Raw genomic sequence first — 25,140 nt, forward strand, 5'->3', positions numbered from 1 at the left:
GTGATTTTAATCGATTATATTTATGTTATCTGTTTCTGTTTGGAAATTTGATTGGCTTTCTGAATTTCTTTTCTGAGTTGTTTGTTAAAGTTTCATTTTGAGCAAAGTATTTGTGAAAATCTTTTGGAAACAATTCACCCCCTTCTTGTTACAGCCATCAATCCTAACAATTGGCATCAAGAGCAAGGTTCTTGAAAGTTACTCAAGTTTTGATTTATGGCTTTTGAAAATCTTTTGATGGCTGATGTTCCCACCGGTTGACCGGGATCGTCTTTGCGCGTGGCTTGTCCTCGCGAACTAGGGCACCTTTGTTTTGCTTCGTCTGTGAGTACCTGAAAAGAAGTGAAGAAAGGGGCGCCCTCGCAGCCGTTTGCACTCCAACGATCAAGTCAGCTAGCGAGAAACATCAAAGGTGACGCACCTCCGTATCGGAACACCGTAGACGAATGCTCTGAAGGTGGTCAGAAATAACTGAGTGACTAAAACTGTGTTGCCCTAATTGCCTTGTGCTCACAGTGGGTGCGCAGCGAAAACAACTAGGGTTTGTGCTCTGTGTAACTATGAGAATTAGGTCAAAAAACTATCCTCATTCAAACGTCCCAAGGTCTCCTTTTATACACCCTTCACATTTAAAACGCGTTAAAGCACATTGAAAGCGTATAAAAATATTCCTTGGAACGTTCGAATCTTAACTGAATTAGCGCGTACCTTTCACTGAAACCTTTAATGAGCACGTGTGCATTGCCACGTGCCCTTCTGACTTGATCGTTATTCTGCGCAGAGGGTCCCACAGCGCCGCAACCCAACTTAGGGTTATTTCATGGTGTGGGCCCTTCTCCCTTCGAAGTGCTTCTGGCGCGTGGGGTGACTTTCTGGGTGCCAACTCATGCGCCCCAATTGCTAGTCACTCGCTCTGGGGGTGCATCTACCTTTCTCTCGTATCATACACGTGGTTCTCCCCTGATCATGGCCCTCTCATGGGTCGTATCTGTACTAGGGTCTCCCAGCAGTGGCGTGGATACTTCACGAGTCAGGTTTACCCCCTACTGGTACTAGAACTTATAGCCTTGAAGCCACCTTTCTTTGTTACTGTTCTGAGCTATTAAGGTCCAAAGCATCCTCACGGTGTCACCCCCTCCACGGTCTTTCCTACCCATGGGCATCGGGGGGTAACACCATCGATATCTCCGCTTGGCTACGTCTTCTCTTGGCGATGTCTTTGCCCGGCGATGCCTCTCTTGGGCGATGTCTTTGCTCGGCGATGCCTCTCTTGGGCGATGTCAGACCACCTGATCTTCCATTAGCTAACACGTTGGTGACACACAAAGCGGCGACAACCGATTATGTATGCCGCAGAACGCCACTTCCATAAACGACGACTATGTTGCCTTCTTGACCACCCACCTTTCTCTTGTCCACGTCATCACACCCGATGACTTGATCGGTACACAAGCCCCCCAGTCTTAAGCTGTGACTGGTCCAGCGAAAAGACTAAGAAGTTGAAATTTCGGCGACCTACGTGGCTTCGCGCGTTAACGCCCACGCTATTTACTGATTTGACATTTCACCAACCCCCTCCTGTCAACTGACACGTGGACTTATCAACGACTATCATTCACTGCCGTTTGCGCTTCTTGTAACGTTCGAAACTCTTAAAATTCTCGAGCCACTTCACTGTTTCATTATCTTCTTCTTCATTCTCAAACTTTCGAAACACCCTAGCTAACACTTCATCTCCCTCAATCATCGTTTTCCTCGAAGCATCTTCGCTCATCAAAAGGTAACATTTTTACTTCTCCCACTGATATTTGCTGCATTTTAATCGGTTTGCATCATCCATTGACTGTCTGGAGCATACGTTGTGGGCTGTTTGTTCTCTGTTTTTTCTTTTTCTGCGTTTTAGGTTTTCTCTTCTCTGCGAGCCCCCCTTGTTCATGTTGTTTTCTTTTTCGTTTTTCACTCGAGTCATTCTGTTTATCAACCTTCCACTCTTCCCTTTTTCATCTTCTTTGCAGTTCTCCTGATGGCTCGTACAAGAATCACACCAAACCCCCCTGCCTCTTCTCGAAACCCACCTCCAAAAACACGCAGAATCCCTTCATCAGAAAACCCTTCCTCATCTCGTAACCCACCTAGGGATCCCAACGTCCCTTCAAGTCGGGCTGAGAGACCTGCACCCTCTCATCTTGACCAACCGCGACCAACCCCTCCACAATCCAGTGCCGACGCGTGCCCCACCCTTGACTACAAACTACTATACCCCTGGGCCACTCCAGCCTTGTTGAGTGAGACCTCCTCTATCAACACTGAAGCAGATGTTCTTCGTTTGAAGAGAGGAGACAAGGCCCACCTTTCCTTTACTAAGGAACATGATGACAAGGTGGTTGTTCGCCCTTGTCTTCCTGGGGAACCTATCTGCACTGACAATGAGGCGAACAACGATCACCCCTTTTGCTTCGTCTACGCAACCGTATTCAAGAAGGTCAAGCTCAGACTCCCCTTCACTCGCTTTGAGAGGGAGCTTCTGACTGAGCTTGACATCGCCCCCGCCCAGCTGCACCCCAACAGCTGGGCGTTCGTTAGGGCATACCAAATCATCTGCGCACACCTAGGCCACCCAGCTTCTGTAGACGTATTCCTATTTCTGTTCGAGGCCAAGAAGCCAGGGGATCGTCTTTGGGTGAGCCTTAATGGGATTGCTGGGAGATCCATCCTCTCAATCTTCCAGCAATCCTACAAAGACTGGAAGGGCAAGTTTGTCCGCGTGTCCTGCAACGATCGGGATCCTACCCTTCTTGATGGATTCCCCTTCTACTTGGTGAACAAGGGGAAGAAGGAGACCCAGGACAATTTTCGGAGGGCGAGGAGTCCAGAAAAAAAGGGGGAGCTTGACAAAGACTTGTGCAACTTCTGGAAAAAAGTTGCCTCCTCCAACATCACTTTGGCCACCCTCTCCATCATTAACTTTGAATTTGCTGAAAGTCAACTGGACTTTCACATAGGTCTGCCCTCCCTTCTTCTCCAAATTTCTCTTTCTGTGTTAAGTCCACTTTACTCTTTATCAAATTTGCTTGTATTACACTGACCTACATTCGTTCTCGGCTGTTTGATTCATACATTAGTGTTCCCATTGCTTGCTTTCCTATGCATTATTAATTGCTTGAACTGAGTTGATTTGCAAAGATTGATCTCTTTGTGCAGACACAATGTTGGGGAAGGAGCACATGGCTAGGCTACCCTCTATAGTCAAACATCACGACCTAGCGGCGAGCTCTCAAACCGTCCCAAATTCAGTTTTCGGAAGCTGCTGTTGCCCTGGGCAAATCCCCCCAAGTGGGCTCACCTTCCCCTGCCACTCTTCCTGCCCCCGAGAGGAAGAAACTACCATTAAAAAGGGCCAAGAGGAAGAATCCCACGGTGGTATCGGACGAAGAAGAGGACGAGAGCACTGAGGATGGTCTTGTTTGCAAAAGGAAAAGAGCAACCAAAACTGAGCCACCAGCGGTTGAAAGTGTTCCGGCCGGCTGACCGCGATCGTCTTTGCGCGTGGCTTGTCCTCGCGAGCTAGGGCACCTTCGTTATGCTCCATCTGCGATACCTGAAAAGAAGTGAACAACGGGGCGCCCTCGCGGCCGTTTGCACTCCGACGATCAAGTCAGCTAGCGAGAAACATCAAAGGTGACGCACCCTCTGAAGGTGGTCAGAAATCACTGAATCACTAAAATTGTGTTGCCCTAATTGCCTTGTGCTCACAGTGGGTGCGCAGCGAGAACAACTAGGGTTAGTGCGCTGTGTAAAACTGCGAGAACTGGGTGAAAACCCGGATCCTTTTCAAATGACCCAAGGCCCCTTTTTATATACCTTCTGTATTTAAAGCGCGTTGAAGCGCATTGAAAGCGTATAAAAATGTTCCTTGGAACGTTCGAATCTTAACTGAATTAGTGCGTACCTTGGAAAACTTTCTCTAAAACATTTAATGAGCATGTGCTAATTGCCACGTGTCCTTTTGAATTGATCGTCATTCTGTGCGAAGGGTCTCACAGCGCCGTAACCCAACTTAGGGTTAATCCATTGTGTGAGTCCTCCTTCCTTGAAGTGCATCTGGCGCGTGGGGTGACTTTCTGGGCACCAACTCATGTGCCCCAAACTCGAGTCACTCGCCCTGGGGGTGTATCTGCCTTTCTCTCGTACTTCTTCCTTGGGTCCCACGAGGGGTCCTACCACATGTTGACTTTGACTTTTGGTCCACGCCCGGGGACGGGACGGTACACAAGCCCCCCAGTCTTGAGCTGACACTTGTTTCAGCGAAAAGACTAAGGCCTCGCCCATTATCCACGTGGCATTCTTGCTGATGTGACATTCCTTCATTCAGTTTGACTTGACAATCCCTGAGGAACCGATGTGACATTTTCTGCGTTTAAAGATGTGACGTCTTAAGTTGCGCTTTTAATCTTTTGACACGTGGCTTAATCGCACGGCCATCACTTAGCACCTCTCGCACTGATCAGGTTAACATTACATCTTTCAAAACGCGCGCTCCCAACCACTGTTTCATTCACTCTTCGCATTCCCTCCACTGTTCATCTTCCCTGCGACTCTTGCGTTCTCCGCTTCCAAAAGTTCAAGCTCACGCCTTTTCGCCTTCCAACCACAAAAGGTATGGCCCTTTTTGTTCCGATCGTCTTTATACTTCATTGTCTTGATCTCATAACTGCCTGGGATTGTTTATTTTTATGTATTTCTTATGTTTTACCCCTTTCCTCCGCATTTCTTCGTTCTCCCTTCTTTTTTGGATTTCTCACGTGGGTAGGGGTCTTCCTGGGTTTATTTCCCCTTTTCCGCCTTAACCCTATTCACTGAACCTTTCCTCTTCTTCATTCTCCAGCTTCCTCATCAATGGCACACACTAAAACAACGGCTAACCCTCCACCCCCCTCCGTCAATCATAAGGCCCTCTATCCGTGGGCTCCGAACGACCTGCTTGACGAGTGTTCGGACTTGGTCTCCACCAAAGCTTGGAGGGACCATATAGGGGAGCCAAGCACCTATGATCACTGCGCCTTCGCGAAAAGGCACGATAACGACATCTCTGTGCTTCCTTGCACTCTAGGGGAGCCCGTGTGTGGGGACGAATGGGCTAACAACGGGGTCCCCTTCTTTTATTTTTATCAAGTGGTGTTCAAGCGTATTGGGATGCGCTTGCCCTTTTCCCGATTTGAGAGGGAGTTGCTGACGGAGATTAACATCGTCCCTGCCCAGCTGCACCCCAACGGTTGGGCTTTCGTCAAGGCTTTTGGCGTGCTGTGCGGGTTCTTTAGGTGTACTCCCTCTGTTGACGTTTTCCTACACTTCTTCGAAGTGAAGAAACAGGGGAAGAGCCTTTGGGTGAGCCTCAGCAACATCCCTGGAAGGGTCCTTTTATCCCTATTCCAGCAATCCTTTAAGGGGTGGAAAGGCAAATTCTTCAAAGTTTGCTGCTCCGAGTACGACCCCTCCGCCCTAGACGGCTTTCCCCTATACTGGGTGAAGGAGGTAAAAACTGTGAAGCCCAAATCATTGGACGAACTGCCCTCGAACGACCGAGAGGCTTGCCAAATATTGACCAGCGTGGGGGGTTTTGACACCGCTACTCTGATAAATCTAGAGTTCAACACCGAAGCTCTAGCAAAATATATAAGTACGAATGCTTTTTGTTGTAACCTTCTGGCCTCTATTTCTGTTGGATCTTTGCTTAATGCATGATTTGCCTGCTCATTTTGTGCTTTAATTTTAACCTTTGCCTAACCTCTGCCATGTTTTGTTTCCTTGGTGCAAATTCCAAGATGGATAGGCAGTGACGGTTGTGGATGGCTCAGTTGCTGAGGCCGAAAGACGGGGCCTTGGCATCTGCCCCTCCGAGCTCTGCCACGTCCCCAGCTTCTCCCCATCCTCACTCTCAATCTGCCACGACTCCGTCAACCCCACCAGTCCAAACTTCCTTCCACCAGCCTCCAAGTTCCCCTCTTCCCATTGCGGCCATGCCTCTTGCGCTGGCCGAGGCCGCTGCTCCCTCAGCCCCCCTTGACAAAGGGAAAAGGGTGGTGGTGGTCACTGATGATGATGAAGATTCTGCTGAGGGGCAAGTCTTCAAGCGTCAAAGGACAATTCAGCATGCCCCTCAATAGGTCACCTCGACCACTTCTTCCTCTCACGGGTCCGAGTCTTTGAGGGAGGATCCCCCTAGTGCCACTTCCCCTCCTCATCCGACGAACTCGGAGGTTGAGACTGAGGCCACGACCATTCTTTCGCCTGCCCCAGAGCTCCCTCCTCCTATGCAAGATTCGTTGAGGGGGTTCCTGGCCAGGGAGTCCTCAGACAGTCAAGTTGAAGGGGCCCAGCAAGAAAGCTTATATTACTACATGGGGGCCTTCATGTCTTGTGCTTACGCTTGGCACAAACAGTCCAGGGTCAAAACTGCTCAAAACTCTGCCTTCTAAGCACTGAAGAAGGAAGTTGCTTCCTTAAAAGAAGAGAAGGAGAAGTTAAAAAAGGAGAAGGAGAGGCTAGCCACCCACTGGGGGCGGCAGGAGGAAGCATACAAAGCCTCGCTGGAGGTGGCACAGAAAGCAAGGGAAGAGGCCAACAAACGGTTATATGAGACGGCTCAAGCCCAAGCTGGGCTCCTTAATGAAGTGGTGCCTCTTCGGAAAAAGATTGCTGATCTCGAGGCGGCTACGGAGACCTCTAAGGTATACCAGAAGAAACTTGAGGACCAGTGTGTGAATCGGGAGTAGTGACTGGGAAAGGCTGAGGTCGCACTTGCAAACAAAACTGATGAATGCTCCTGGTTAACCGCTAAGAACAACTCTCTTCAAGCATGGAAATCAACTTAACTCAAACAAATTGTTAGTCTATAACAATAACATTTGACACGAAATCACTTACTGGCAGTAGGCGCGGGTCAATCTTAGTATCTGGAATCTCACTCGCCTGATCTGCCAAGTGGCAAGTGTGTTTCTATGTTATCGCCTAACACTTTGCTGATCTGGCACTCGCCATGTAACCTTCTTTCTATTTCAGTCTCAAAGCCATAGGCTTCTGGCGACGCCATTTTCCTTTTAACTGAAAACGTCCCCTGTGGGGCCACCTCATGACTTCATCTTTGCTCGACTGGAAGGAGAGCTGCCTTTCGGATCTCCCTCTACCTTCCCTGAGTCTTTAACCTGAGATAGCTTAAGTCATTGTTCCCTCATCTGGGGGTAGAGCCGCCTTTCGGATCCTTCTCTACCTCCCTGAGTTTTAGAACAATGATTTAGGTGGTGAGGTGTCCTCTGCGAACCTTCCCCAGCCATCCTTTAACTTCTTTTTTAACTGGACTTACTAGGTCAATATTGATGTTTCACTCAAGGGGAAAGGCGTTTTCCATCAACCTTCCTTTCCCATACTTAAGATCATTAACACCCTTGACTTTTCAGCTTTATCTTGCCTGAACTCACTTGAGGGTGAAAAGGGCTTTTCCTGATGCCTCAACTTGCCCAGGGGTTACATCTCCTCCTCCCCTGGATGCACTGAGGACTTTCAAACTTGCCTCAATTTGCTTACGCAAAGAGGTCTTGCAATCTGCTCTTGCCAGTGCTCGCTCAGGGTGAGGAGGACCTTTTAATCTTTTCTCGCCTGCACTCGCTCAAGGCGAGGAGGTCTTTTTAATCTCTTCTCGCCTGCACTCGCTCAAGGCGAGGATGACTTTTTAATCTTTTCTCGCCTGCACTCGCTCAAGGCCAGGAGGTCTTTTTAATCTCTTCTCGCCTACACTCGCTCAAGGCGAGGGGGACTTTTTAATCTTTTCTCGCCTGCACTCGCTCAAGGTGAGGAGGTCTTTTTAATCCTTTCTCGCCGGATGGCGATGAAAACTTAAAAAACTTTATACACGTGCCTCCGATCGCCAGGTGGCGATGAGGCCTTAAAACTTTAACTTGTACCTCCGATCGCCAAGTGGCGATGAGGGTTTAAAACTTTATGCTTTAAAACTTTGTGCTGAATGCATGCGATCTGAATTCACCGTTGCTTTAAATTACACGAGGGCGACAAAGTCTCTTTCCGAAAACTTTAAAAACGATAAGCATGCAAACTTAATAACTTAGAAACTTTGATAAACTTCGAAACCTTCTTTATTGGGTGGCCTCGTTAAAAACCCTCCTTAGGGAAAAAAGAGTGCCCCCTTGAATCGCCCCTCCTTCCAGCGTCTCCAAGCGGTAGGCTCCGTTCCCGAGTGCTTCAGTTACTCTAAACGGTCCTGTCCACTTAGGTGACAGTTTGTTCTCCATCTCATAGTGGTGGGCCTTCCTCATCACCAGGGCGCCATCTCTGAATTGCCTTGGCCTTATTCTGGAGTTGTACTTGCGCTCAACTTTTCTCTTTACTGCCTCGGCCTTCACCCGTGCTTCCTCCCTGACTTGATCCAGCAAATCCAAGTTCATTCTCCTCTCTTCATTCGAGTCTTCCGCCACGAAGTTTTGGAATCTCGGCGAGCTTTCCTGGGTTTCAACGGGAATCATCGCATCACACCCATACACCAAACTAAATGGGGTTTCGTGGGTTCCCGATTGCTCAGTGGTATGATACGCCCATACTATACGGGGAACCTCTTCAGCCCAAGACCCTTTGGCCTTCTCCAACCTCCTCTTCAAGCCTCTCAACAAGACTCGATTGGCTGACTCCACAGAAGCAAACACCTGCTGTATCCCAACATCCCCACACAGCTTCTTCAACAGGTGACTTGCAAACTGAGTCCCATTATCTGATACCAAACGCTTGGGCACACCAAATCGGCACACAATATTCTTCCACACGAAACTCTGAATCTTATGCACGGTAATCTGGGCTACTAGTTCTGCTTCAATCCACTTCGTGAAGTACTCGATCGCCACAACCAAATACTTCATTTGCCTGATCACCAATGGAAAGGGTCCCAGAATATCGATTCCCCACATATGGAACGGCCAGGGGCTGTAAATTGACTTCAGCTCTTCTGGAGGCGCCTTGTGCCAATCGGCGTGCTGCTGGCATTGCTTGCAACACTGGCATATTTCTTGCAATCTTCCCTCATTGTGGGCCAGTAATAACCTGCACGGAGGGTTCTTGTTGCCAAAGCTCGACCCCCGTTGTGACTCCCACAAATCCCCTCATGGAGCTCAGCCATAATTCTCATGCACTTCTCTCCATATACACCTACTAAAAGAGGATGTGTGAACCCGAACCTGTACAACTCGCCATCGATGAGGGTGAACCTGCTGGAGTTCTTCTTTATCTTTCTGGCCTCTGTCGGGTCCATTGGGAGCACGCCATACACTATGTAGCGCTGGTATGGCATTATCCATGTATTTGGCTCATGGATAGCGCAAACTTGCGTCATCTTCGTCTCTCCCACTAGACGTGCTCTGACTCTCGGCGTCCTCAAAGTTTCCTGAGTCAAAGATCTATGACTCCTCGTCGTCCCTTCTATTGACTTGCACACTTGAAGAACCTGGTGATCTACCACGAATGCCCGAGGTGTCTTCAAAGTTTCTTGTATAACGGTCCTCTGCCTGCCCCCCTTCCCCGAACTAGCGAGCTTGGCTAGCAAGTCCGCTCGGGCATTCTGCTCCATTGGCACGTGCACCACTTCAAACAAAACAAAGGACCTCTTCAACTCTTGCGCATACTCCAGGTAAGCCGCCATCTGCAGATCTTTGACCTGAAACTCACCCGTTACCTGCCCAGTGACCAACAACGAGTCACTCTTGGCCATCAACACCTTTGCTCCCATCTACTTTGCCAACAAAATACCGGCGATCAAAGCCTCATACTCCGCTTGATTATTGCTGGCTTTGAAGGCAAACCTTAGAGATTGTTCTATCAACACACCGTTGGGTCCTTCCAAAATGACTCCAGCTCCGCTACCCAGCTGGTTAGACGACCCATCCACTGAGAGCACCCAACGAAAATCATCCCCTGCACTCTACACTGTTTCAAAAGATAGCTCGACCACAAAGTCAGCGAAGATTTGCCCCTTGATCGAATTTTGACAAATCCACCGCCCATTTCACCATCCTCCCAGCTACATCCGGTTTCTCCAAAACCTTCTGGATGGGTAAGTTAGTCATTACCAACACTGTAAAGCTCTGGAACTAATGACGCAACCTCCTCGCCGAAAACACTACCGCCAGTGCTGCTTTCTCTAAAGCCTGATATCTCACTTCTGGGCCCTGCAACACCTTGCTAACAAAATAGATAGGTCTCTGGACTTGATCTTGATCCTGGACAAGCACCGCACTTATCGCCTTCTCAGTTATGGCAAAATATAACCTGAGGGGCGTTCCCATTTGTGGTTTGCACAGAACCGGCGGCCTTGCCAAATACACTTTGAGCTTCACAAAAGCTTCTTCACACTCCCTCGTCCAGACAAACCTGTTATTCCTCTTCAGACATTGGAAGTATGGGTGGCCTTTTTCTACACTAGTAGACACGAACCGAGACAGGGCGGCCATCCGGCCTGTGAGCTGCTGCACCTCCTTTACAGTGGCAGGACTCCTCATCGCCAGAATGGCAGCACACTTGTCGGGATTCGCCTCGATTCCCGTCTCGGTCAAGAGAAATCCCAGAAACTTCCCTACCAACAAGATAGCGTAGAATGCGTTTAACTGCCTTCCAATGATGGTCTTGTGGGTCGTCCATAAACTGACACACCTTGTTCATTGCATAGGACAGTTATGGACATGTGATGAGGATATATTGAAGGGCTCCCACAACTGATCGAAACATGGATGGATCATGCATAACATAGGACGCATCTTTTGGTGTGCGAAGGTTAGTTTGCATGGGTTTGGGTAGAGGTTTAGCAGCATGCATGTTTGTACGTATAAGGAGGTCATTTATATATTTATGCCGAGACAAGTGCAAACCACCATTAGAAAGACGATTAACCTGAACACCGAGAAAGTAATGAAGAGGGCCAAGATCCTTGAGTGCAAAATAGGAGCCGAGTTTGGATATGATATTTTGAACTTCTTGTAAGGAAGAGCATGTAATGATAATATCATCAACATAAATTAGAATAAATATTGTGTATGAGAAATGAAACTAAACAAATAAAGAATGGTCACTTTTGGTAGAGTGAAAACCAAAAGTTTGAAGAGTGGTACCTAGCTTTTGAAACCATGATCGCGAAGCCTGTTTTAAACCATATAAAGCTTTGTGAAGTTTGCAAACTAGATGTGGAGAATTGGACACAAAACCCAGTGGCTAATTCATATAGACATCCTCCTGAAGATCTCCTTTCAGAAAAAACATTGTTTACGTCAATTTGATGGATAGGCCAATTAGCAAAAACCGCATGAGATAGGACGTGCCGAATGGTGGAAGGTTTAACCAAAGGACTGTATGTATCATTGTAATCACATCCTTCTGTTTGACTGAATCCCTTCGCAACAAGGCGAGCTTTCTGCCGATGAAAGGAACCATCCGTATGGTATTTGTTTTTGAAAAGCCATTTGCATCCAACAACTTTATCTCCTTCAAGAAGAGATGTTAAGGACCAAGTGTGATTGTTGAGAAAAGCAGTGTATTCATCAGTCATTGCTTGAAACCAAGGAGGAGAAGAGAGAGCTTTGGTGATAGACGTTGGAACTGGTGACGGTAAAACAAAGTGAGTATGAAAAGTTTTGGGTTTGAAAATACTTGCCTTGGATCTCATTGTCATACGATGAGTATTGACAGTGTTAGGGTCAGTGGAAGAGGTAGGCACCAAAGCGGTAGAAGGATTAGGATTAGTAGGTACAGTAGAATCAGGACTGAGTTGGGAAACGAGAGAATAATTAATAGAAGGGGAGTGAATAACAGTGATAACTTGGTTCAAACAGTCAGATGCAATGTTATCATGTACAAAAGGATGAAACTTATATTTAGGAATATCATAAAGGAATAATTCTTCATGAAAAATAACATGCCTAGAAATATAGACCTTACTAGTGTTAGAGAGGCAAATATAGCCTCTGTTATGAATGTAGTAGCCAAGAAAAAGGCAACATTTAGATTTGAAATCAAGCTTGTGTTTGTTATAGGGGTAGAAGCAAAGGATAACAGACACACCGAAAGGTTTTTAATGTATTATATACAGGAGGTTTGTGAAACAACAATTCATATGGAGATTTATTTTGTAAAACAGGGGAAGGCAGATATTAATGATATGCATGGCAGTGGTAAAGGCTTCACCCCAAAATTTGATGGGTAACAAAGCAGAAGCAAGAAGGGTTAAACCCATTTCGTGCCTATGCTTGCGTTCGATAGAGCCATTTTGCTCATGGGTGTGGGGACAAGTGAATCGATGAAGAATACCATACGTTTGGGTAAAATGTTTAAAGCATATTAATTCCTTTGCATTATTAATTTGAATAGCACGCTGTTTAAAACCTGTTTGACTTTCCGCAAATGTTTTGAAACGAAGGAGCTAAATGAGTGTTGAAGTTGAATGTTGAATACAATGATTACCCCTGCCCTTTGGTTTTGGAAAGGAAGTAGAGGTTTTCACGAAGTTTGCACTCTGATGGATCAGTAGTATTGTATGTCTCTTGGACGTTCAAATTTATTTCATTTGACTTGTTTTTGTGATTGAAATATTATATACAGTTCATTTTGCAAATGCTCCTTGTAGGCAGTTAAATTAGAACCCTATCGGAATTCCGTTTTCTTGAAAGTCAGTTCTTACATGATTAAGAGTTTTCAACTTTTTTGTTTCAGTGTCTTTTGTCAGCTCTGCATTGATTTTAGTAGTTACGGACACTTAGAGAGTAGTAACTTATTTGATTTTCTTGCGAGTGATAGTGGTAACTGGTTAGGCTTGGTATTAATGAATAAATCGTTTATTACTGGTGTTTAAGTTGAAGAATGTTTGTACTTGGTATGTCATTTTTCTCCTACCCTCTCCGGATGGATGATTTATTTCCTGTAAATATTAATAATTGAATTTCACACATGTTGATTTGGTTGGTGGATCTGCGATAATGTTGTTGGTTGTTATTTACATTGCTGGATAGCAACATTTGGAAATTGGAACAGACCTTTCGTTGTTTTTGGTGAAACTTGGGTATGTACTCGGGATATGAAGCATTTCTTGTCTTCTTCATTGGTTTCAGAGGTTTTGGATGGAGTAAAAGAAGAAAGAGTGTCCTGGAAATGTGTTTTATAAGCAAACAAACTTCGTGTTGTCTTTGTTTTATTCTGAATGTTTGGATTTTCCATTGGATTTGCTTACCTTGCTAGAGTTGATTTTGTATAATATTGCTTTCACTGAGAGATATTAGCACACTTCTATTTAATTTTGGATGTGGACTATCCTTTTCTGCAAGGAGGATACCCATCCTCCAAATTCCTCTTGTTTCTTCTTTCCAAATGTGAATGTATTCTGGCTTTGTCCATATGAAAGTTTTGATTAGTTATCTCTTTGGCACACAGTAGACAAATACTTAATTTGTTAAGTCTCTTTACCTCAATTTGTATGACTTCTGTGATAGTAATCCTTATCTCTTGAGTCATTTTCACAGGCAAAACATATTACGATTCATAGTCGGCTTTTAAAATTTTTAACATCTTGTCTTCAAACCTGTACTTGTTCATAAAACAGGTTACTGGAGTAAAGGCAGAAAGCTCATACGACATGAAGGGCTACATTTTTTAAGTGACTTGACCAATATCAAAGGTTGCTAAGTTAATCTTAGTCAAACATTACATCAATAATATAGAATGTAATACATTTATTAAAATGATTTCATTAATTTAATTAAATGTAACATCAATTATTAAACTTTTATAATCAATTTTAAAAAGTTAATTATTTTAGTGGATAAAAGTTATTTTAGGGTTTTTCAAAAACAAAAAAAAAAAAAAGAGCAAGGGGTCAGTAGTTTCTCGGGGGATAAATCAGAAGTTATTTTAATAGTTTCCCACTTCCAAGCTTGAATCCACGTTCCCTTTGGTGCCATAGCTTCAATCCGCATTCCGGTGAGAGGAAAATGCAAGTCATGGGAATTGAACGGGCCACTAAGGAGTCAAATGGTGCATTTCTTTCTTCTCTCCATCCATCTTCAAACAAACCCTACTCCTTTAGAGTGGTCTGACGAATATACTGCCATGGGTGAGCACTCATTAGCGTTTACAATTCATCAATTTTTCATTTCTTAAATTATTTTAAAATGTTCGTATATTTTATGTGATCTTGTTCTGACCATAATCAATTGTTTTAGTTGGGTTTGAATTAAATCTTTGATTAAGAGCTAGGGTTTAGTTGGTCTAAAATAATATCTCTGAAAGTATGGTCTTTAATCAAGTCCAGCAGCACTATGTGATCTATGTAACCAATCTTGCCTAGAGGAAAAAGGCTTTTGCTGTCCTACATCATATAATAGGCACACAAGTTTGTAATAGAGACAAATATAGTAAGAAACAATCCCCCAAATAATTGGTTTGAATCAACCAGACATATAGAAGTATCTATCTGAATAAAACAAAGGGTAGACTGGTCACTTGCTTGCATCGGGTCTTCTACTACCATGCCTTCTGTGTGCAAGTCTTCTCTTGACCTGACCAGTGATGGTACTTTATAAAATGAAGAATTCCCCCACACTCGTCCTGGATGAGTATGACGACTACTTATTACAATTTCCACTAGGAAATGCACACTCTTTCTCATGATTTCTCTTCCCAGAGGTAGATAGATTCATTCTGATGATTGGTTTAGGTGATCTAGTGACAACCAATTTATTAGGGGTAAAAGGGACACGAGTGGAGTTGGTAATGGATGGCGGATAGTGATAGAAGGGGTAAAAGGGATTTTTTTAGCACTAATTTATGAATTGTATTGTATTAAAGGAATTAGCTTTCAAGAAAAATCACAGACCATTCTGTTTTGTAAAAACAGTCTCAACACACACAAAAAAAAAAAAAAAAAATATATATATATATATATATATATATTGTACCGATCAGGTAGTCGGAAGTGATGACGTGGCAGCAAGCGATAATGTAGACGTGTTGAGCGGAACACCTGGCTGACAGAAGGGAAGCACATCGGGAAGTTTGTGCAGTCGCCAATTGTTAGCTTGGCGTTCTCCGATCTCTGGTATGTATAACCGGCGGTCACCAGGCTCGCGTCATAGTCGCCGTATGTGAGTTTAGGCGACCAAGTGGTCAGAGACCGCCGAAAGGGGCACATCGCCGAAGGATCATGAAGGCTTGCTTAAGGCTTTCAAGGGGTACTAGTACGAAGGTCGAAGTTATCAGATGATCATTCCCTGGCCAGAGGTCGATGCAAGGGAACAGTTTACCAGAACATGCACGATGTGCAAGTAAAGCATATCGTGATAGCAGCAGGCGAGACCACAGAGAAGGTGTACATGGTGACACCCCGTACTCGCCGCTTAAGGGGTCGCGCTCCAAGGAAGCTGTAGTTACTCCTCGCATGGGTAACTTAGTCAAATAGCTTGAAGAGTAGAGGTGACGCTCAAGTAGAAGGTGGCTCCAGATGGTGACACGTGTACAGCTGGATGCGAGCCACGTGTCCAGAGGTGTAACCGTCAGGAGAGAGAAAGTGCTCAGGTATATAAGGAACTCTAACGAACTTCTGAGGTACGCGCGTTTAGAACACTTCTTTACGCTTTTGAGAGACTCTTGCACTGGAGTCAACCGGCAGGATCATCAAGCGCCCACCGTGGGGCCGTGTAAAGCGTGTTTCCCATCCACAGCGTGAGTTCTTGAAGTTTTTGAGATTCTTGTGTGGTTGTGTGCTGGTGCAACCATTTTCAGCGTTTTCCACCGTTCGTTTGGATTTTCATTCGGTGTATCGGCGTTTTTCACCGTTCGTTCGAAGTTTTGATCGGTAGTTTGAAGTTTTCCACCGCTTGTGAGTTTCAATCGGTGAATTGAAGTTTTTACCGTTCGTTCGTGTTTCTGACCGGTGAATCGGGAGTTCTGGAGGAGAAGCGGTAGTTTCGTGTCAAGGTTGCAAGTTTCTGTGGAGGTTTTTGCTGTTGTGATTGCGTTCTTGGAAGTTCTTTGGAGTTTACGAAGTTTTGACCGATTGATTGCTGGATCGATCGTTTCGCTGGTGAAGGTTTTGCTCGCTGAGGTTTGGTTTGTTGATTTTTCATGAGAAAGATGAGAAGTACGCGTTCCAGTCCCGTTGTGTCAGCTGCTGTAGAAGGCGCCATGACCATGGCGCAGATGATGGAGATCATGCGCGCGTTGCAAGAAAACGTGGAGGCATCGCGCATAGAGCAGGCGAAGATGCATGAAGACCTGGTCGCCTCTCAGGCCAGGAATGAAGAGCTCAGCAAGGTCATGGAGGAATTGCGTCAAGCTCTTCAGGAGCAGAGAGGACGCACAGTTGTTGAAGAAGTTGCGCCGTCATCGCCACCGCGCGTTTTCCCAATGCCGTTTGCTCAGGCGATCACGGACACGCCGATCCCTGCGAGCGTGGTACCTGTGAAAGCCTTTTTCACCGGCGTGGAGGATCCTGAAGCACATCTCACTACGTTCCACACACAGATGATGCTGTCAGGAGGCTCAGATGCTATCTATTGTAAGATGTTTGTGAGCACGCTCCAGGGAACAGCGCTGGAATGGTTTGTTAGCTTGCCTACAGGTCACATAACCAATTTCCAGCAGTTTTCGAAGCTTTTCGTCGACCAGTACATTGTGAACAAGGCGCCACCTAGGGTGTCTTATGACCTGTTCGATGTGAGGCAGTACCAGGGAGAGTCCCTCAGGGACTATTTGAATCGTTTTGGAGCACAGATGGTCCGGTCGCCTGCCAAAGACGAGGAGATGTTGGTATACGCCTTCAAAAAGGGCGTGCTGTCGGGACCTTTCTGTGAGGCGCTGATTAGGGCCCACCCCGCCATGTTTGCTGAAGTTAGGCGACTTGCTGTGGCCCACATCGCCGACGAGAGTGAGGTCGCCGAGAAGAGAGGGAGCGTGGCTCCTGCTAGGCCACGAGCCCAGACTAGAATCCAGCCGCAGAGGGTGCTGGAGACGGCGGCGGCCAAGAAGGATCAAAGGACTCGCCATCCTTACGATCCAAAGAAAAACAAGGGAAGGGGCCCAGGGCGCCCTAGGGAGTTCAATCGCCCACCCAGGTACAAGTTTGTCATGGGATTGGCGGACCTGATTGCCATTCCCAACATAGCTGCCAGGCTTAAAGCGCGTGAGAAAGTTGGCGACAAGGTGTTAGGACCAAAGCCAAACGCCTGGTGTGAGTTCCACCAGAGTTTTGGTCACACCCTTGATTCGTGTTTGGCCCTGGGTTACCAGCTCGACGACCTGGTCAAGAGCGGCTTCTTGAATGATTACTTGCTGGACAAGAGGACGGGGGGTGCGTCGAGCTCTCAGCCGGCGAGTGGTGAGGGTCAGCAGCATGAGATGCCCACTCATGGCGAGATCCACACCATCGCCGGAGGTTTCTCAGGTGGTGGGTGCACTGTATCACAGCGGAAGAAGTATGCAAGGTCTGTGATGGCAGTAGATGTGTTTGAAGATCACTCGCCAGATGTGGACATTACGTTCACAAAGGAGGATCTCAGGGACGTTGTGCCTCACGACAACGATCCCATAGTGGTCTCGCTAGTCACGGCGGGAAGGAAGGTCCATCGGGTGCTGGTGGACCAAGGAAGCTCGGCAGATGTGATGTTCTGGCCGACTTTCACCAAGTTGCAACTACCCCTTGACCAGCTAAGACCCTATGGAGGATGCTTATATGGGTTCGCTGGCGATCAGGTGGAGGTCAGGGGGTACGTTGAGCTGAGAACAACGTTCACGGATGAGGTGGCCTCTAGGACGGAGAAGATCAAGTACCTCGTTGTGAACGCCCCCTCAGCGTATAACATTCTGTTGGGAAGGCCAACCCTCAACAGAATAGGAGCTGTGCCCTCAACCAGGCACATGAAGGTTAAGTTACCATCAATGGAGGGGGTGGTGATCACTATCAGATCTGACCAGAAGGAGGCGAAGAAGTGCTATGAAAATAGCCTCAAGAATAAAAGGTCAGTAAGTTACATCACCACGACGCCGCCTCCTGGTGTGAAGCCCAGGCCAACAGAATGGCGAGTTGTTGATGCGGCGATGGAAGTGGCCGCCGGAGGCGATGTCACCATGATAGACGCTGAGGTTGAGGGAAAGAGCGCCGGACAGGAAGAAGAAGCGAGAAACCACCCAGAGGAAGCGAGGGAGTCGGGAATCGCCAGGGCGGTGATCGCCAGGGAAACCAGACCCAAACCCGTCGAGGAGTGGCTTGAGAGGGAGATCGGGGGCAAGGTCTTCAAGTTGGGAAGATATTTGGAAGGTGAGCTCCAATACCAGATCGCCAAGGTGATAGAACGGCATTTGGATGCTTTTGCATGGTCTGCTTCAGACATGCCGGGAATTGACCTCGACTTCTTGTGTCACCATTTGGCAATGGACACACAGGTCAGACCAGTGCTACAGAGAAGAAGGAAGTTTAATGAGGAGAGGAGACAGGCGATTAGGGATGAAACGCAGAAGCTCCTCGCCGCAGGCCATATCAGGGAGGTCCAGTACCCTGAATGGTTAGCTAATGTCGTACTGGTGAAGAAGAGCAACGGGAAGTGGCGCATGTGCGTCGACTTCACGAACTTGAACAAGGCTTGTCCAAAGGATTCATACCCTTTGCCAAGCATAGATGCCCTGGTCGACAGCGCAGCAGGGTGCAAGTTGCTGAGTTTTCTGGACGCCTTCTCGGGGTACAACCAGATAAAGATGCATCCTATGGATGAAGAGAAAACTGCCTTCATGACTGAGAGATCGTGCTACTATTACAAGGTGATGCCCTTCGGGCTGAAGAACGCGGGGGCCACGTACCAAAGGTTGATGGATAAGGTACTTGCACCGATGCTGGGAAGGAATGTGCAAGCGTACGTAGATGATATGGTCGTGACCTCGTTAGAGAAAAGCAAGCACGTCTCAGATCTGGAGGAGCTGTTTACCATGATTGCCAAGTTCAGATTAAAGCTAAACCCCGAGAAGTGCATTTTTGGCGTGGAGGCGGGGAAGTTCTTAGGTTTCCTCTTAACTGAAAGGGGAATAGAGGCAAATCCTGATAAGTGTGCTGCCATCTTGGCGATGAGGAGCCCGGCTACCGTGAAGGAGGTGCAGCAGCTTACAGGTCGGATGGCCGCCCTGTCTCGTTTCGTATCAGCTAGTGGAGAGAAAGGCCATGCGTACTTCCAATGCTTAAGGCGAAACAACAAGTTTATCTGGTCGAAGGAATGCGAAGAAGCCTTCGTGAAGCTTAAAGAATACCTGGCGAGCCCGCCGGTTTTGTGCAAACCTTTGGTGGGAACCCCTCTCGGGTTGTATTTTGCTGTAATTGAGAGGGCGGTGAGTGCGGTGCTCGCCCAAGATCAAGATCAGGCCCAGAAGCCTATTTATTTCGTCAGCAAGGTGTTGTAAGGCCCAGAAGTAAGGTATCAGGCCTTGGAGAAAGATGCGCTGGCTGTAGTATTTTCGGCGAGGAGGTTGCGCCACTATTTCCACAGTTTTACAGTGCTGGTGATGACCGACCGCCCATCCAGAAAGTCTTGAAGAAGCCTGATGTAGCTGGGAGAATGGTGAAGTGGGCAGTGGAGCTGTCGGAGTTCGACATCAAATATGAGCCCCGAGGACCGATCAAGGGGCAGATTTTCGCTGATTTCGTGTTCGAGCTCTCGTCGGAAGCGGCGCCAGTTGAGGGGGACGATTTTTGCTGGGTGCTTTCGGTGGAAAGATCGTCTAACCAGCAGGGTAGCGGTGCTGGAGTTATTCTAGAAGGGCCCAACGACGTGCTGATAGAACAATCCCTGAGGTTTGCCTTTAAAGCTAGCAACAATCAAGCAGAATATGAGGCGTTGATCGCCGGAATCTTGTTGGCTAAGGAGATGGGGGCTAGGGTGTTGATGGCCAAGAGTGACTCATTGTTAGTCACGAGACAAGTAACAGGCGAGTTCCAGGCCAAGGATCCACAAATGGTGGCTTACTTGGAGTACGTGCAGGAGTTGAAGAGTTCCTTTGTCTCATTTGAAGTAGTGCATGTGCCCAGAGAGCAAAATGCCCGAGCTGACTTGCTAGCCAAGCTCGCCAGTTCGGGCAAGGGGGGTAGGCAGAGGACAGTTATCCAAGAAACTCTGAAGACTCCTAGAGCGTTTGTGGAAGACCACCTGGTTCTTCAGATAAGCAAGTCGACGGAGAAAGCGGCGAGGAGTCACAGGTCCTTGACCTAGGAGACCTTGAGATCGCCGAGAATAAGAGCATGTCGGGGGGAGAGGGTGAACATGACGCAGGTCTGCGCTACGCATAAGCCAGACACATGGATAACGCAATACCAGCGCTGCCTGGCATATGGCCTCCTCCCGCTGGATCCGACGGAGGCTAGGAAGATAAAGAAGAACTCCAGCAAGTTCACCATGATCGATGGCGAGCTGTACAGGTTTGGGTTTACACACCCACTCCTAGAATGTGTGCACGGAGAAAAATGCACTAGAATTATGGCCGAGCTCCATGAAGGTATATGTGGGAGTCACGTCGGGGGACGAGCTCTGGGTGCAAGAACTCTCCGTGCAGGTTATTATTGGCCAACGATGAGGGAGGACTGCAAGAAGTATGCACAGTGTTGCAAACAATGTCAGCAGCACGCCGATTGGCACAAGGCGCCTCCAGAAGAGCTGAAGTCAATTTACAGCCCTTGGCCGTTTCATACTTGGGGAATTGACATTCTGGGACCTTTCCCATTGGCGGTCAGGTCTCGTGTGCCAGTTTGGTGTGCCTAAGTGCCTGGTGTCGGACAACGGAACTCAGTTTGCAAGTCACCTGTTGAAGAAGCTATGCGAAGAGGTGGGAATACAACAGGTGTTTGCATCCGTCGAGCACCCACAGACAAATGGCCAAGTAGAGTCTGCCAATCGGGTGTTGCTGAGAAGTTTAAAGAGAAGGCTAGAGAAAGCTAAGGGATCGTGGGCTGAAGAGGTACCCCGCATAGTTTGGGCGTACCATACCACTGAACAGTCAGAAACTCACGAGACCCCGTTTAGCTTGGTTTATGGATGTGATGCAATGATTCCAGTTGAAATCCAGGAAAGCTCGCCGAGATTCCAGAACTTTGTGGTGGAAGACTCGAATGAAGAAAGAAGGTTAAATCTGGATTTACTGGATGAGGTCAGGGAGGAGGCAAGAGTAAAAGCCGAGGCAGTAAAAAGAAGGATTGAGCGAAGATACAACTCCAAGGTAATGCCAAGGCAATTTAGAGAGGGCGACCTGGTGATGAGGAAAGCCCATCAGTACGAGATGGAGAACAAGTTATCGCCTAAGTGGACGGGACCGTTCAGAATAACCGAGGTGCTCGGGAACGGCGCCTACCGCTTAGAGACGTTAGAAGGAGGGGCGATTCCTCGCACCTGGAACGCCACACACCTCAAGTTATATTACAGTTAAAGCTTTGTAAGTAAAAACGAACATGAAGAGATTTACAAGCTTTCTGTTAAAACAGTTTTGAAGGGGGCACTCTTTTTTCCCTAAGGAGGGTTTTTAATGAGGCCACCCAATAAAGAAGAGTTTCCAAGCTTAAGTTTCTGAGTTTGCATGCCTTTTATGTTGAAAGTTTTTAGAATCGAAAAAAGACCTTATCACTCGCGCGTGATTTAAGGCAAGTTCAAAGTTATATTGCATGCTCTCAGTTAAAAGTTTTAAAGTCCCCATCGCTTTTCGGCGATTGGCGGCATCAGTTAAAAGTTTTAAAGTCCCCATCGTTTTTCGGCGATTGGCGGCATCAGTTAAAAGTTTTAAAGTCCCCATCATTGGCGGCATCAGTTAAAAGTTTTAAAGTCCCCATCGTTTTTCGGCGATTGGCGGCATCAGTTAAAAGTTTTAAAGTCCCCATCGCTTTTCGACGATTGGCAGCATCAGTTAAAAGTTTTAAAGTCCCCATCGCTTTTCGGCGATTGGCGGCATCAGTTAAAAGTTTAAAGTCCCCATCGTTTCTCGGCGATCAGCGGCAGTAGTTAAAGTTTTAAAGTCCTTATCGTCTTTCGGCGATCGGAGGCACCAGTAATGACTAAAGACCTCAACGCTCTCGTGCGTCTTGGGGCAAGAAAGAGAAAAAGACCTCCTCACCTTTGAGCGAGTGTAGGCAAGAAAAAGTCCTCCTCGACTCTGAGCGAGTGTAGGCAAGAACAAGTCCTCCTCGCCTTTGAGCGAGTGCAGGCGAGAAAGAGAAGAAGTCCTCCTCGCCTTTGAGCGAGTGCAGGCGAGAAAGAGAAGAAGTCCTCCTTGCCTTTGAGCAAGTGCAGGCAAGAAGAAGTCCTCCTTGCCTTTGAGCAAGTGCAGGCAAGAAAAAGTCCTTTTCACCTTAGAGTGAGTTCAGGCAAGATGAACTGAAAAGTCAGGGGTGTTCGTGACCTTAAACGGTGGGAAGGGAAGGAAAAATGGCTTTTCCCCTTTAAGTGAAACATCAATATTGACCCAGTAAGACCAGATCATTGTTCTGAAACTCAGGGAGGTAGAGAAGGATCCGAAAGGTGCCTCTACCCCCAGATGAGGGAACAATGGTCAAGATATGAAGGTAAGGAGGGTCACATCGCCAGAACCCTACGGCGATCAGAAGAATTCCAGGCGATGACGGGTGTAAGGGCTCACTTTGTTGGGCAGATCAGGTAAACTGTATTGTGGTACTAGTTTAAGTTAAAACCTGCTGCCTAGTAAGTAACTTATGTTAAAGTTTGTTGCCTTAAGTTCACAAGTTATATTAAATGTCATCGCTTGAAAGTTAATAGTTGCTCAAGTTCTACTTTGAGTTAACTGTTTGATAAATTGTTATGAAGTTAACAGTTTATTCAAGTTTGAAGCAGTGTGTGAAAGCGAGTAAAAGTGAGCAGCATTTAAAGAGAAGTATTAGAAAACAACTTTTCAGCATTGAAAGTCATACAAAAGTGGCTATTCAAGTTTGAACACGAATGTGATCAAGTACATAAGCAGAAGAATTACATATAAAGTTTTTACAAACAAAAGATGAGCGCCAAGTTTCAAAAACAAGGTGATGGAGGGAGGCAGCTAGTCTTCAGAGGGTACGATCTTCCCATCCACCACCTCGTTGCAGATTGACACCATGGAGAGGTCGAGCTCGGGGTATTGGCATGCAACCTTCTCCAGAGCGGCGTCGAACCCGGCGGTGAGGACTTGGGCAGTGCTTTGCTCGAGCTCTTGTGCTTGTTTCTTCAGTTCTTCCGTTTCCTCACGAGCTCGAGCTAGGTCCTCAGCAGCCTTTTTGCCTTCGTCCTGAGCCTGGGCCAACTCTGCAGCAGTCTTTGTGGCCTCCTCTCGAGCTTTGGCGAGCTCAGCAATGGCATCGTCCCTCTCCTTTTCAACCTTTCCGAGGAGAACCTCCCGATCTACTGACCTTTTCTCAAGGTTTTCCATCTTGGTCGCATCCGCCTTTTTCGCAGCCTCCAAGTCTGCCACCTTGAGCCGGAAAGGGACCGGTTTGCTTTCCAAGTCGATTTTCTCTTATACTTGGAGGTGCAGTTTTTGGCGCAGATCGGAGGCTTCCTTGCGCACGCTCCTTAGCTCAGCATCCATGGCGTCCTCCAGCCTTGAGTGCTCCAACTCAGCCATCAGCAGGTTGCACGAGAGCTTTTCAGCCTCAGCCCTTGTAATCAGATTTGACTCCTTGAGCGCTGAGTTTTCATCTTGGAGCTTCTTGAGTGCGTCCTTCACAGCTTTTGATACTATGGAGGGGAGATCCTTCGCCATCATCTTCAGTTTAGCTGTGAAGGGCCCCAAGATCTCTTCGAGGGAGGTTGGGAGGCTTGAGGTTGTTGTTGGTGGAGGTGCTGGAGGAGTTTGGTGCTGATTTTCACCACCACCCTCTTGAGTTTGAAGGGCAAGGGGGGCTTCTTGGCGTAGTGGTGAGGTCGGAGATTCTGTTATGAGTATTGGCGAATTATGAGCGCCTTCATCTCCTCCTGGTGCGACCCCAGCAATAGAAGTGGTTGAAGGAGGACCCTCTCTGGCAGATACGAATGGCGTGGAGGCGCTTGGAGGGTTCTCAATGAAGCTTGGGTCGCTGCTTTCAACCACGGGGGGTGCGGCGGCCAAGAGTGTTGCTTGGACTGGTTGTGATGGAGCTGGAAGTGAGGGCGGTGTTGGTGTTGGGAGTGCAAGTGGTGAAGAGGGGGTCGCCCTTGTTCTCTTGGTGACGAGGCCATCCTCAGTCGCCTCGTCATCCTCTTCTTCCTCTTGTACCACTTGAGGAGCTTTCCTTTTTGGTTTCCTCAAGATCAGCTTTTTCCTTTGAGGGGCGGGTAGTACCCCGGAAGAGGTTGCACCTCGGGGAGGAGTCTTGCCTTGAGCAGCGGCGATCTCCACCACCGAGTTGGGCACGGTTTGGGAGCCTGCCGCGAGCTTATGAGACCGGGCGATCGCCCTCAGTTCAGCCAGCTTCCCTTTGCCCAACATATTATCTGCGCAAGATAAAGAACAAATGAGCAACCAAGGCAGAAGCCAAACATGCAAGCGCATTCATATAAGATAACACAAGCAGTACATGGATGAAAGATCGGAGTCAACACAGAATAATGAAATGCCAAAATATAGTGGTGAAGACGCTAAGTTAATGTTAACTCGAAGTGAAAGACTTGGTGCTGGGGCAGGAGCTAACCTATGTGAGCTTCGAGTTGGTCCTCAAGGAACTCGAAGGTGATTATGGAGGCGGTGGGGAGGGTGATATTGGCAGCGGCCACACTCTTCCAGAAGAGGCAGAGATCTTTGTCTAACTCCCCCATATTGTCAGGACTCCTTGGCCTCCTGAAGCTTTCTTTAGAGTCTTTGTTCCTCTTGTGTACCCAGTACAAGGGGAAGCCGTCGAGCAGGGAAGGGTCTTGGTCGTTTTGGCACACCTTGACGAACTTCCCCTTCCAGTCTTTGTAAGATTGCTGGAAGATCGAGAGGATTGACCTCCCAGCAATCCCGTTCAAGCTAATCCAGAGGCGATCTCCGGGATTCTTGGCCTCGAACAGGAAAAGAAAGACATCCACTGAAGCCGGCAGCCCCAAGTGTGTGCAGATGATTTGGAACGCCCTCACGAACGCCCAG

General features: G+C 47.4%; 2 protein-coding genes across 2 annotated transcripts; both read right to left on the reverse strand.

Moving 5' to 3' along the window:
• Window positions 1-5,935: 5,935 nt before the first annotated feature.
• Window positions 5,936-9,784, reverse strand: LOC137834295 (uncharacterized). Its single transcript, XM_068642355.1, has 3 exons — window positions 9,237-9,784; window positions 8,262-8,925; window positions 5,936-6,124 (listed from the first exon to the last, which is right to left on the reverse strand). The coding sequence occupies exons 1-3, from the start codon at window positions 9,782-9,784 to the stop codon at window positions 5,936-5,938; spliced, it is 1,401 nt and encodes a 466-aa protein (XP_068498456.1).
• Window positions 9,785-23,553: 13,769 nt separating this feature from the next.
• On the reverse strand, window positions 23,554-24,830 carry LOC137834296 (predicted GPI-anchored protein 58). The gene is made up of 2 exons (XM_068642356.1): window positions 24,707-24,830; window positions 23,554-24,509 (listed from the first exon to the last, which is right to left on the reverse strand). The coding sequence occupies exons 1-2, from the start codon at window positions 24,828-24,830 to the stop codon at window positions 23,554-23,556; spliced, it is 1,080 nt and encodes a 359-aa protein (XP_068498457.1).
• Window positions 24,831-25,140: the final 310 nt, after the last annotated feature.

This window comes from Phaseolus vulgaris, chromosome 5 (assembly GCF_000499845.2).
Source record: "Phaseolus vulgaris cultivar G19833 chromosome 5, P. vulgaris v2.0, whole genome shotgun sequence".
Lineage (NCBI taxonomy): Eukaryota > Viridiplantae > Streptophyta > Magnoliopsida > Fabales > Fabaceae > Phaseolus > Phaseolus vulgaris.

Excerpts from the sequence above, each read along its gene's own strand:
- LOC137834296 (XM_068642356.1), bottom strand. The coding sequence starts at position 24,830 with ATGGGGGAGTTAGACAAAGATCTCTGCCTCTTCTGGAAGAGTGTGGCC. Across the intron at positions 24,510-24,706 it reads CCAACTCGAAGCTCACATAG|ATAATATGTTGGGCAAAGGG; the intron begins GTTAGCTCCTGC and ends TATCTTGCGCAG.
- LOC137834295 (XM_068642355.1), bottom strand. The coding sequence starts at position 9,784 with ATGGGAGCAAAGGTGTTGATGGCCAAGAGTGACTCGTTGTTGGTCACT. Across the intron at positions 8,926-9,236 it reads ATCGATGGCGAGTTGTACAG|GCAAATGAAGTATTTGGTTG; the intron begins GTTCGGGTTCAC and ends ATTGGTGATCAG. Across the intron at positions 6,125-8,261 it reads AGTGGACAGGACCGTTTAGA|ACTTGCCCCTCAGCAGAATC; the intron begins GTAACTGAAGCA and ends TGACGCTTGAAG.